General features: G+C 35.2%; 1 protein-coding gene across 2 annotated transcripts in view; it reads left to right on the top strand.

The window, feature by feature from the left end:
- Positions 1 to 13,339, top strand: part of LOC111622823 (vacuolar protein sorting-associated protein 8 homolog) — a 77,377-nt gene that overhangs the window by 46,592 nt on the left and 17,446 nt on the right. The window contains exons 14-20 of one of the 2 annotated variants that reach the window (XM_023365247.1): positions 226 to 292; positions 417 to 509; positions 2,448 to 2,587; positions 5,338 to 5,422; positions 7,970 to 8,068; positions 9,913 to 10,002; positions 11,651 to 11,700. In XM_023365247.1, the coding sequence (XP_023221015.1) occupies positions 226 to 292; positions 417 to 509; positions 2,448 to 2,587; positions 5,338 to 5,422; positions 7,970 to 8,068; positions 9,913 to 10,002; positions 11,651 to 11,700 (624 nt within the window). The remainder of the gene's footprint in view (positions 1 to 225; positions 293 to 416; positions 510 to 2,447; positions 2,588 to 5,337; positions 5,423 to 7,969; positions 8,069 to 9,912; positions 10,003 to 11,650; positions 11,701 to 13,339) is intronic. The other variant, XM_023365246.1, reaches the window with a different exon arrangement.

Genomic DNA, 13,339 nt, shown 5'->3' with positions numbered 1-13,339 from the left:
CTTTTTGTCAGTTTAGTTTTTCAAATAAGTCAAATTGTTGTCCTAAGTAAACTTTGGCCAGTTTACTTAGGACAACAATTCATGTGTTTCATTGTTTTCTATCTTAAAGCATAGTATTGACAATATATTATGCACACTGTTTATTTTGTGAAATTGTAATTATAGAATTAACTAGTTTGTGTACAAACACGTATATTTAAATAAGTTAAAAGTTTATTATTATAGTATTAACCAGCGCCAAAGAGTGGTAGACATCCTCCTCCAAATTATGGTAGAAAGCGAAGGTTTTTCTGTGAGTTATCTTTAATTGTTTTACTTATTTTTATTATTATCAATAAATGAAAATATTAAATAGTTTTTAATTATTTTTTTCCATCGTATTTTATATTGAATAAATTGTTAAATTTTAAACTCAGCCAACACAAGTTGGAGCGTTGTTTACGTTTTTGGCGAGACAAATGGCCAAACACGAAAATAGCATTATCGTTAATCGACTGCTGTTCGAACAGGTGTGTTTGTCTTCTAATTTAATTTTATAATAAGTTATTAAATGTATATTTATGTTTAACATTTTTTAATATAATATATATATATAAGTTAGTGCGTTAGTGTAAAATTATGCATTATTTTCACTTATTAGTTGATGTTGGATCGAGAATACACAAATTCACAAATTACTGAATTAATTAAATACAAACAAACCTTTTATCCAGTAACAGAATTTTCGTTGAAGTTCTGTTACTGGATTAAAGGTTTTGTTTGTTTTTAAATTATTTTTGATTATATTTTATAATTTTTTTTTGTTTTCTGATAAATTCCTTCGTTGGTGTCAAATATTTTCACTGTATAATGCAAATACTTCACACGAACGAAGGACCCAAATTAAAGTAATACGTACCCGAAATATTTTCTTTCGGGCTCTTACATAAATCTAATATGCTGATGGATATTTTGTAAACAGATTTTTGATCCGTGTTCATTGTGACGAAACGTTATAAATTTTTAATTTTAAGTATACTAAGTAATCGACACAATTTTATTTCTTCGGTAATAAGATTAGTATGTAATTAATACGAAAGTTAATAAAAAAATCTGCTAATTTGACTGCTGCGAATATATTCAAACTAATATCAATTGTCGTATCGTATAAATTATTACAGATGGAATTTTATTTAAAAATAAATATTTTACAAGAACTAATGAAACATATATATCTAAATTTATTTTTGCATTTTGTTTTGTTTTTTAATCCATCCGAAATACTCAATATTTAACTAAATTGAATTTGAAATTTTTATTTCAAGAGTAATTTAAAATATATGTAATAGTTTCCTTTTTACGTCTTCGAATATAAACAATTAAACCGTGTTAGAAATAGTAAAATATTTATTTTAAAAATTATCAAAAATTTTTTGAAATCTCTATATTTTCTGTAACACCGCGGGAGCAATATTATGTAGTAGTCAACCTTTTGTTAATGGACGTATTCCAATCCATTCAAATTTAACGGGTTTATCGCTTTGTTTTCTACTAGAAAAATCATTTCTCAGAAGTTACCCAAATACTATTTACATTAATTATTTTATCGTATTCCCTACCCACCGGAATAAAGTTTTTCTCAGAAAATAGACGGGCATCTCTAGTTATGATTAAAATACGTGATTTTACATCCGCATTCCTGGCCGAAATTACATCGTCATTTATTAAATCGCTAAAGATTCCCCTACGACAAAATGTTCGCTACGTATTGTGTTCCCGCGGTTTCCAAAAGGGACAACATAAAAATTTTAAAAATTTTTTATGTCTTCTAATTATAAATCTTTTAGTACATTATGTATATTATTAATAGAATACTCTGTTAAATTTAAAATTACTGTTTATTTTATTTAAGTTTCATGTATTATTTGTATTATACATTGCGGGAGATGAGTTTAAAATATATTTTAAAATATATATGTAAGTTTACAACCTTCGCAAGGGAAGGTACTTTTAAAAAAATAGGCGCCCCGATCTCGTCGTCGGAATTTTTTCTTATCGTCATATTTTTATTGCCGTGTTCTCGGTACTCTGATACGTCAGTGTTCGGTTTGTGCTATTTACTTGGCGCTTCCGTATCATCTACCGAAGAGGAACCACTGGAAAGTACGGTTCGAAACGCTTATAAAGATTGCGTAAGTAAATCTCTTCGATAATGATAAAGAACTGATGAAAAGATCAGAGTGATTATTTTTTTAAAAGTGCCTTTCCTTTTGAAGGTGATAAATTAAATGTATTTAAAAAAATATATGTATATCGCGTTAATAAATGAAAAAAAATAATTTAGGAGAAGTTTTATATATTTTTACGACACATTTTTGACTCGAGTCGAAAATAAAAAACACGCCGAATAATTTAATAGAATAATTTGATTGGCCAAGATTTAAAACGATTATCTTTTGAAACTCGAGGTGATCGAATTTCTGACAAATCCCAAAGACGACACCAGAGTGGAAGAGAGACAGCAGGCTCTGATCGAGTTGCTTCAGGCGGGCGGTTTGGCAGAAATCGACGAAGATCGTTTACTTAATCTTGCGGAGGGAGCCAAGTTGTGAGTTACCAATATTTTACCCATTTAAAATTTTATATTTTTGACAATTAAATGGCGAAAAGATAAAAAAATAAACTAAAGAAATCATTTAATTAACATTGAAATGAATGCAATAGTTTACAAGTATTTATAATAATCTTTATTAAGTTACAAAAGAATAAACTGGCGTGTAAATTATTTATATTTCTGATTTTAAATTTTATTGTTTATTTGATTTATGGTTTTAAAATTTGAAAATTTTTATTTTGAAATGAAATGAAGACGCAAAAGAATTTCAAACAAAAAAGTCTGTATTCTATATATGAATTTAGTTTCGTTTTTCCCAACTTAGTTCTTAACGTACAACTTACCCAGTTGCAATTCGAGAAGTCACATTTTTCGGTCTCTTCCGTCTTTGAATTCTTTTAATTGCATTTTTGTGTTTGGAATGCGTTTACTTATTACAATAGATAACTATTAGCGATACGCCATTCAATAGAGAGGTTGAGGCACAAGTTCAAACGTTAAACGTGTACGGGTAGCAGAAGTACACGTTACACGTTTCAAGTCCAAGTAAAAATCGTTGAGGCACACGTTCATAACATCACGTGACTCAGTGAACATCGCGCATTGACTCACGGGAAATAAGTTGAAAAAAATGGCGGAAGCAAAATAAATCATAATTTTAACCCCAAACACAAAAAATGAAGACGTTTAAGCCGATCGTGTACTCACCAAGCTACACGTAGCAAACGCCATTATCGACGGTCCAGAACTGCCAGATGGCGGCGCTCACCCGTTACCCGTACACGTTTTGGGCTAAATACGTGCGCCTCAACCTCTATTTACGTCGAATTTTTTAACCGGAAGGTTGTAATTTCATTCCGAAAACATTAAAAATGTTTGATACGAATTAACGTTAGGTAAATTGCGCATTCGGTTCTGCCGATAAGATGGAATGTTATATAAAATTTAAAATATTTTTGTAGCGTGAAATAATACAATATTTTAAATCGTGTCGATGGCTTAGTTTCGCGATTGTCGGCCTCTGCGAATATCCATACGTGGGGCGCTGGCCGTCGGTACATGGACTTTTTGTGGCGGAAAGGAGGTTGCGCACAAACAATAACATTCTTTTTCGTCATTTATTTTATTAAGAACTATAAAACAATAAAAAACAAAACACTTAGGTAAAAAAATAATAATTTACTAATTAAGTAGGTACATCTTGTCTTATTTTTCTAACAAAATATTACCTTTTATTTTTCGGATATTAATAATTATTATTATTATTCAATATCTTCCGTTTGTATGATTTTTTTAACACTCTGTTTGTTATTTTTGAAATTAAATTATCTTTCGCGGGAAAATCGTAACAGTAATTTTTTCCAATTAATTGTTTAGTAAGGAGTGAGCCGGCGATTGTTTCGGAGCTCGGTTTATTTCTTTGTTTCGTGTTTAACAGATTTATTTACGGAAGTATTAATCTTTCTACGTTAGCCGAGGAATGGGGCAGAAACGAGACAATAAAGTTTCTTACAATATATAAGAAACGAAGGTAGAAAGAAATGTTTTTATTGAGAATTTTTAGATACGTTGAAAATAAAAATTTCTTTTTCGAATTACAGTAAACTTTTCGGTAGATCTGGTGCTTCGATCGGTAGACGTGGCAACGTTGGTTACCAGTAACTGCCAGTAGTTACTAAGACGTTTAGAAAATGTGACTTCTGCGTTTAAAAATTACTGTTACGACGTCACCGGTTGTCCCGAAGTAACCTCGCGTGCCGCCAAATTTTTAAATTATTAAAAGTGTACCGTGACGAAAAAAGTTTGAGAATCATCGGCTTAGTTATTTCATTTTTTAAATTTTCATTTAATTTTACGTGTAAAAATTTTCTAATTAGCCTCGGAAGAGGGACCCGGTAAAAACGGGTAAGATGGGCTATCGTTACTTTTTGTCCCAGCAACGCCGGGCTCGTGCGCTACTTATTGATAAAGTAAATGGTTTTTATTAATGAAAAATGAGTTAAAACGTACTAAACAATTTTATTTTTCAAATTAAATTTATTAATACTTACTTTATCTACGAGGACCTAATTTTATTACTAGGACTATATTTTTCACACATTTTAAACTTTATTTTTTATTTTTTTGATGTTTTCTAAAAATTGCGGAACGGTCACCAATATAATAAGTCTTAGTAATAAAATTAGGTCCTCGTAGACAAATTAAATACTAAACGGAAGACGAGGACACACAGACATATAATTTGATAAATTTATATAGTCTTGTTTTATATATGGACGCGTATTTACTTTGATTTTTTTACGTTTATACGTATCGTAGTTAACATCCGACGGTTTTTTGGCTTTGAAAATATTGGTGACGTGCCGTGACATTTGACGATAGGGAAGCCGCGTTTTGTAAGAAGCCGACTTCCGGGGGCAATCGTTTAATCGTGCGTCGGCGACGGTCGCATTCGTTTGTTCCATAAGCCGGGAAACACCGTAGACTTTTCTAAATGCATTTTTAATATCGCGATTACATTTTGAATCGAAATTTGATCCTAGAGAGAGCCGTTAGGCGCCGTCTCGTTATAACTGAATTAAATAATTTTAAATTAAACCGGAAGAAAAGAATCGGCCCGGAGCGGGACCGGAACCCGCAATAACCTTCCCGTAGGGTCGCATTTATTAGTAATTTCGAATTATTATTGCCGATGTTACGCGGCAGTGGAAGAAGTATAATTTATCGATTTGTTTTTATTGCAGTTATCGTGTTTGTGAATATTTGTATCAACAAAAACAGCAGTTTGATAAGATTTTAACTTGTTACTTACAAGATCCTTCGAGAAAGGTTTGTAATACAATTAAATATAGTTTAGAAAAAATAGTTAATAGTTTTTTAAAATTACAGTAGAACCTCGATTATCCGGACTAATTGGGGATGAAGGTAGTCCGGATAAGGAAAAATCCGGATAATCGAAACAAATACTTTAATTTGTCTTTTAATGATAATACAACACGTTTTCTTTTCGATGACATATCAGTAATATTAAAAGTAAATAATGTATTTAAATCGTGATCAAATTTTCAAGAAACAGACGTTCGTATTGAATTTGGACTACTACTGACCAACGCTAACAGACTACCTATTGTTTAAAAAGCCCTCTGGTGGCGCAAGAAGATGGATTTTATAAAATAAAAAGCAGTTGAAACTGCATTTTTATGAATAAAAATTTGACAAACTATTTATTGTTTCATGACGAGTAAAATTTTTTCGTCGCGTTCGTGGCTTTTAAGTAATGCATAAACCTTCGAGGCGAGGCCCTTCGGACCGCGAGGCACAGGCTGTGGCCCACGTCGTCCATGCCTTATGCCGCCCTTGGTCATAAAAATGATGTAATTTGAATATAAATTATTTATAAATACGTATGTCAAGTTATATTTTTATTACTACGTAAAATATATTTAAGAGTTTACGGCCACTGTGCCTGGTGAGACGTTGTTGAAACAAAAAATGTTATGCACTCCATCACGTACATAAACAGTATCGTAATTCGCCAAGTGCAAATCAGCAAATTCGTAAAATTTTTGTTTATTTTGAACAATCCGGATAATCGAAAATCCGGATAATGGAGGTCCGGATAATGGAGGTTCTACTGTATATTAAAAAAATGTATTATTTTTAGTTGTGAAATATGTTATTAGGTTTTATAGTTCGGTACAAATAATCTAATGAGTAATATTTCATTTCTTTTTCATGATATTTAAGACATAAATAACGGCCAACTGTGTGACAGTGAAACTAACGCCCATATGCGATTTCCAGCAAATAACTGTAAAGCTCCTCGGGAAATAAACCAAAACAAGAGTTTTATCGTTGGACGGAGAATACCGTTACGTTCAAAATAGAATTCCAAACATTCAAAAAGATGTTCGATACGTGTCGTGACGCGTAAAAATAAATGAAAGGCTTTCGACGATCTAACCTTTTACGTGGCACGATAATAAATAACAGCATTAAATTCTGTGCGCGTTTACAAAATATTTCCGTGTTTGCGGTATTGCGATGACGTCAGAGTTCCCGGAAAAAATCAATAGTTCACCCAGTAAGTCAATTTCCGGACTTCCGGGTGGTAACGCTAGAGTAAAATGTTCCACAAATTATAATCTTTAAAGTTGCCGAGAGAGGTAACCTCGCGTCGTCGACCACGGGACTGTTTGTCCGTCTTAAAAAATCCCAAATAATTAAATAGGTAAAGATTAATCCATTTTTACTTACGCGCACCGTCCCGACGGACTCCTCCCGGAGGGAAGCCGCCGGCGGGCCACCGATAACTAGCGACTCGGGATAGTTCCCGAACAAAAGAAAAAAAGGAAACGTCTACTAAAATATAGTTAATCTAACCTAACAACCGAAGCGAACGGTCGCGACCGCCGCCGCGACGGTGCGGGTAGGTGTATCGACGTAATTATCTCCGAGCTTCTCCACTGGAAAATATTTCGCGAATGCACGCGCAACTGCTAATCGAATTAAAAGGCATTCGACGGAATACTTTAAAGTTACTTTGTTAGTCATAAAGTCGATTAGTTTCTTTAAAACATAAGTAATAATTGTATAAAAGGTAATGTGTGGCCACTTAAGAATATATCAATTGAACCGAATCGACATTTGGATGTATATGTATATAGGCCTATATGTGCTTTAGAATACAGTAATTAGTAATTATTTGGTATCGATAATTTGTAAATTCTGTATAATTTTGAAACATTCTAAGATAGTTTTCTCATTTTCGGTGCATATTTGCGTATCTATCATTTAATAGTTTCGGAACAGACGTTATTCAATATCTCGAAGATTGAGCGAAAATACGAGTCGTCGAAGATAGAAAAGTAATCTCATTAAGTCGGAAAAATACCGTTCGGTAATCTATAATGCGTATAAAGTCGTATACGTTAATATATACCGTATATAAAACGAGAGCAGTTCTTAGCTGTTTAGGAATTAAAATTTTCAAAGTTTGTGCGACGTATATTGAATATATAGTAGAGACAGTTAAATAGTTTTAGGAAAAATGAGTAATGCATTATTGAAATGAAAAAATTTCCGTTAGTCGTCGAACAGCGTATAACGCGTTTAAAATACAATTGTTTCCGTATTAAAAAGCACGGACGACAAATAATTACCTTTTAAAACAGATGGAAATGTTGAAATTTCGTACTCGGTAGAATGGATCGCCAAATATACCTAACACAATATCTTTCGTTTTACGTATTTTTTTCACGTAATTTCGTCACATTTCTAAATGAATTGACGCACAAAACTAGAAAAATTGTATCAGAATATTAATTTATATTTTTTTGCTTTACCTTTAATAATCATGAAATTATTTTTGTACAGCCTCAAGTTTTCTATTACGCTTGGCAAATCTTGGAAAGCCAACAGTATACTTTGGAACAAAAGCAGTCTTTGGAAACTCAGATTATCGCCAGTATCGAGGTATTTGTTTATCTTTTTTTGCCGGTTAACGGCGCGTTATAAACGAATTGGGATCGGTCTTCGGTTCCGTTAGCCGGAATACGAGGTCTGTTCAAAAAGTATCGGACCTTTTTTTTCCGCATAAACCAATGATGCGCGAGAGGCCTCCTTCGGTGGAGTTGTGGAGGGGACAGTCGTGCACAGCCCTGAATTTTTTTCCGCCTGCAGGAAGCGTCAGTCGTTGGCAATCGGCCTACGAGTGAGGTCATGTAGCGCGCTCTCGTCGGATTCCACTAAGCTGGAAAATGACTGAACAACGTGAGCAGCGATATTACATCAAATTTTGCCCAAAACCTTGGCGATACCCGAGCGTAAACCATTCGCAAGATTCAGCAGGCTTTCGGGGACGATCCTCGAGGCCAAAAAAAGAGCGGCAGGTCCGCAGCAATATCAAAGGTCGTGTTGACAGTTTTTTCGACTCTCGTGGGATGGTGTGTCGTGAGTACGCACCACGAGGACAAACCATGGCGAAGGAGTACTACCAGGAGGTCCTTCGTCGTCTTTCCGATACAGTGCGACGCAACGACCGGATCTGTGGTCGATCAAACCTTGGCAGCTCCATCGTGATAACGCATCCGCCCATTCTGCGCATCTGATTCGAGCTTTCGTGGCCAAACACAATACTCCTGTGGTTCGTCACGCTCCGTACTCTCCCCGCATGGCTCCGTGTGACTTTTGGCTATTTCCCAAGCTGAAAATGCCGCTAAAAGGAACCCGAATTTAGTCGAGAGAAGGCATCGTGCGGAATCCGACGAACCGGCTGATGTCCATTCCAAAAGATGCGTTCCAGCAGTGTTTCCCGCAATGGCAGGAACACTGGGAGAAGTGTATACATTACCAAGGAGACTACTTTGAAGGGGATTAGGGTTTTGTACCTCAAAGTTAATAAATTTATTTTTGCCGACCAAAGGTCCGATACTTTTTGAACACACCATGTATACCCAATGAATTATTTTAGAGTATAATTTTCAAAATTTACAAAATTTGAAAAGTGATAACTTAAAATATAAAAAGTTAGATAATTGCGCTTACATTAATTAATTAATTCGGTTTTAGACAAATTTGGATAGTCGTCGACATTTTAAACAGAGAAAAATATTCTATTATAAAATACGTCACGTACGAATAAATAAATACATTGACGGGAAGGAACACTTTACTATTAAAATAAGAGCGAGCGTAACGAATCGATAAACTATTATACATTCAGTATATTTATTAATTAATTAATTATGAAAATCTTAATGATGGCGTAGATTATAAATTGAAATTACGGTAGGACTTAGTCCGGGGATCACCAACCTTTTTACGCAGCGGGACGGATAGCCGCGAGAGTGACCGGTACACCGAATACACAAAAAAAATAAAGGCAGCCGACGTATTTATTTACCGATAGACGTAGGCGACGGCCGCGGGCGAGTCGGTAATGGCTTTTCTTAGAAACTTAGGCAAAAAGCGCTCCGATATCCAAAGTGGCCGATTTTCCCGAAAAATTATGTTACCGAAGGATTCAGAAATTAGATGGAACGAATTTTGGCATTTTTACTTACACTTATTTTAATTTTTGTACAATATCCGATATTTCCGTATAAATAATTATATTTTACTTGGTTTGTGGGGCAGTTTGGCCATTCCCGACCCAGTCGAACAAGCGTCATATTTTTAATCGTCGCGCGCATTTGCCGAAACGAACGGTCGGAATGGCGGAAAGGAAAATTTTATTAATTTAGAAACTATCGGACAAAAAGGCGTGGAAATCGAAGGTTAAGATTCTTTTTTAACAAAATTCTCTTAATTATTTTTAGGAGATAATCGACATCGACAACAAGAAGATATCCGAGATGCTGACCGAATTTTTTCCCCACAGGTTGCACGAAATTGTGGACAAATTAGACGTAAGAATAACATTATTTACTATTGGTAAAATAAATAAAGCGATAATTTAGTTCGGTTTCCGAAGGCTTTCTCGGAAAATACCATTTATTTCTCGATAAATTGTCACCGATACGAAATGGGAATAAATTACAAAGCGGGCGAGACGAAAAAGGTCAATAGCGATATAATTATTTTTGAATTAAAAATAAATCAAATTTCAAAAATTGTCTCTTTAATAAAATGTAAAGGCGTATCAATTATTGTTGTTGCTGTGTCGTATTTTAAATACGACACGAGTACCGTAATCGTAATCCGGTTCTTCCGGAAATTTCTAAATTACTTAATTTAATCCGAGTTTATTTCTAATTAACTTACGTTCCCGGGATTACGAGAGAAAATTTAAAAAATTATTACGAAAATACCGTCGAAAAAGAAAAATATCCCGATCCTTAGACGTAACGGTTCGACTTCGATAACTTACTATTGGCGGTATAACGTATAATAAATTTACCGTATATTTGCGCGGATAAGACGATATTCGAATCGTAAAAAAAGCCCGAAAATCCGGGGTCGTCTTATAGGACAGACATAACTATAAAACTCGGACTAAAATTTATACCTCGTCTTACCTGCGCATATATACGGTATATTATATAGAATATAGCCTATATTACTTAGTTTTCGCAGCAGCGATATAGCGCTTCTATCGGATCATTTCGAAAGCGGAGGAGAGTGATGAACGATTCCCGTATCGCGTGGATTAACTTCTCCCCGGCCGTCGACGGAGTTTATAAAAAGGTCGGGTAAGACCCGGGTATAGTGTTACGCCGCCAAAACTGCGCGAGTATTTGTTTTCCATCGATAACGACTCGGATATTTTCGTTTCTCAATTTTCTAATAATGTTTCGGCATACGTCGTCGTCGCAGTAATTAAGCGAATATAATACAGTGGGTGATCGGTTAACGAACATAATTCGTTCCAAGACTTTGTTCGCTATCCGAATTGTTCGTTAACCGATTATCGATTTACCATAGGTTTCTATGGGAATTTGATTAATTGGTTCCGGAGACCCCCCAAAATAAAAAATATATACTTTCTTACTATCTTTATTTATATGTATTGATGATAATAAAAATACATACATAGTCTTGCGTTTTTATTAGTCGTGTTTTTTTTCTGTTTGAAAGGGTTAAAGAATCTGTCTAATGTCGATTGCTTTTCTCCCTTCTTCAGGATTTTTCGTAAGTAATTAATAGCATTGCAATTGCAGAAATCCCCAAGCCTTAACCTGGTTTGGATGCCATTCTAAGACTGTTGTTCTGACATCCTCCCACTTCTTCAAAGGATCTTTAATATAAGATATCGGCATTAATCCTCTTTTTCGGAAGAAAACATATCTCGCCGAGTTTCTTGGTGTTCTTCATTCAAGAGTTCTTGGCGTTCTTCTGTCGTCAGATCCATTTCGTGTTCCATTATGAACTGTTCGATATTCTTTATTTCTCAGATGTGATTTTTGTTCCTCCTTTAGCTGCTTGAGTTTTCTTTATTATACAGTACCTTTCTTAGAAAAAATTGAACTGCACCCTACTGTAGACCCGTTTACGCCATACTGCCCAGCAACATTAGGCATCTTCTGCCCACTCTCTACCTTTGCTATTATANTTCAGGCACGACCGTTTATATTGTACCAATTACTCCAAGGCTTATTTAATAAAAGGTGATTATTTTCAATATTTTTAATCTTAATTTTACATCGGAATAATTTCTTACGCGATATGTTTAAATAACGAATTTCTTAACTTAAATAACGAATTTCTTTCTTTTATAAAGAGAAAAAAGTTTGCTCCGTCGGGAAAACGAATTTATTTCGCCAACGTTTTCGGGCTTCGGTGGCCACCCACAAACACGAAAATAAAACCAACTGTTTTTGTGCCGACGAAAGAGGCCGGAGCATTTGTCAAATACATTTTTTTCGGAAAACGCGTCGATTTGTACGGAGCTTGTCTATTAGCCGGGGCTGCGGAGCCCCTCCCACGTTTTTTTATAAATTATATTTTTTTCCCTAAGTTTAATTATTTAAAAAAAACATTTGTCACGTTTTGGCACGTACTGATGGTGAATGTTAAATAAAAATATTTTTATTACGGTAAGACAAAAATGCAACTTTTTGATATATGATGCGTGTCAAAATAGGAGAAAGTTTAAGTAACGTCGCGTGTAAATAAACTGTACATTCTTAATCGGAAAAAAAAATAATACCAAATAATAGTGTATAGCCTCGCCCTCCGCTTCTCTCGGCGACATTTCTCCAGAAGAAATCTCGTCTATGGAAAGTGACTTTTCTTTACAAATTACCAACCGATTACGGGTATAAAGCTGCTCGAGAGGACCACTTTTGTTTGCTAGTTTATAAAAGTCGTCGTCTTCTATTCCAACAACGACCGCCAACACATTCGGGCATCTGTACGACCACGGTATCACCAGTTTCAGCGGGAGGGAATTTTCTTTTTGAGGTTCGGAACATTTTCGTCGCTTGCAGTAGAAGATTCTCTTTCGCGGCCTCTCTTTTTATAGAAATAAACTCGTGTTGTTCAGTCGGGGCTCGATACGAAGACGGTAGGTCGCGGCTTCCCTTTAATATTTTCCTTTGGAATAAGGTTTTCGATACGGTCGCTGCTCAGATTTTTTTCAAAAGTGTTAACGGTGTCTTCGAGCCGTTCTTCGGTTTCAATATTTGCCATTTGCTGGCCGGTGAAGAAGACGACGCCGCGCCTCTTTTCGGTTTAACGCCGAACGGGGTTTCGTAAGGACTTTGGCGTATTCCTTCGTGGTATATTGTGTTCTTGGCAAATTGAGCGAAGGGCGAGCCATCCGACCATCTATTTGTATCGTTTTATCGTTCCTCCGCGCAGTTAACATATTCTGTATATCCCGATTGGCCCTTTCGACCCAGCCTCGTGTTTGACTACGACGAGACTTTCGGTAAACTATCTTAACGTCTTTCCACGTAGCGAATAGTTCGGATGTGACTCGGTTACCGAATTCCCTACCATTATCTCGATGCGATACAGCTGGGGCACCGAACGTTAAAAATATTTGAAGAATGGGATACGCTACTTCTTCGGCTGTCTTAATTTTTAAAGGTCGTATGTGGACAAACTTCGTTAAATGGTCTTCATATACCATTACGAACTGGTAATCGCTATTCCCGCGTGACCGCGGGTCTATCGGATCGACTCGAGTTTAACTCCGAACTGACTATCGCTTTCGCAACAATACGTTTTTTGGGTGCGCTATGTTTCGTTTGCATTTGTTTACATAAGTTTAAATACAACATCGCAACTTCATACATAATA

Source organism: Centruroides sculpturatus, unplaced genomic scaffold (genome assembly GCF_000671375.1).
Source record: "Centruroides sculpturatus isolate CEXI.00-Female unplaced genomic scaffold, Cexi_2.0 scaffold332, whole genome shotgun sequence".
Lineage (NCBI taxonomy): Eukaryota > Metazoa > Arthropoda > Arachnida > Scorpiones > Buthidae > Centruroides > Centruroides sculpturatus.
The sequence above is the reverse complement of the archived record's forward strand: the minus strand, read 5'-3'. Positions and strand labels throughout refer to the sequence as shown.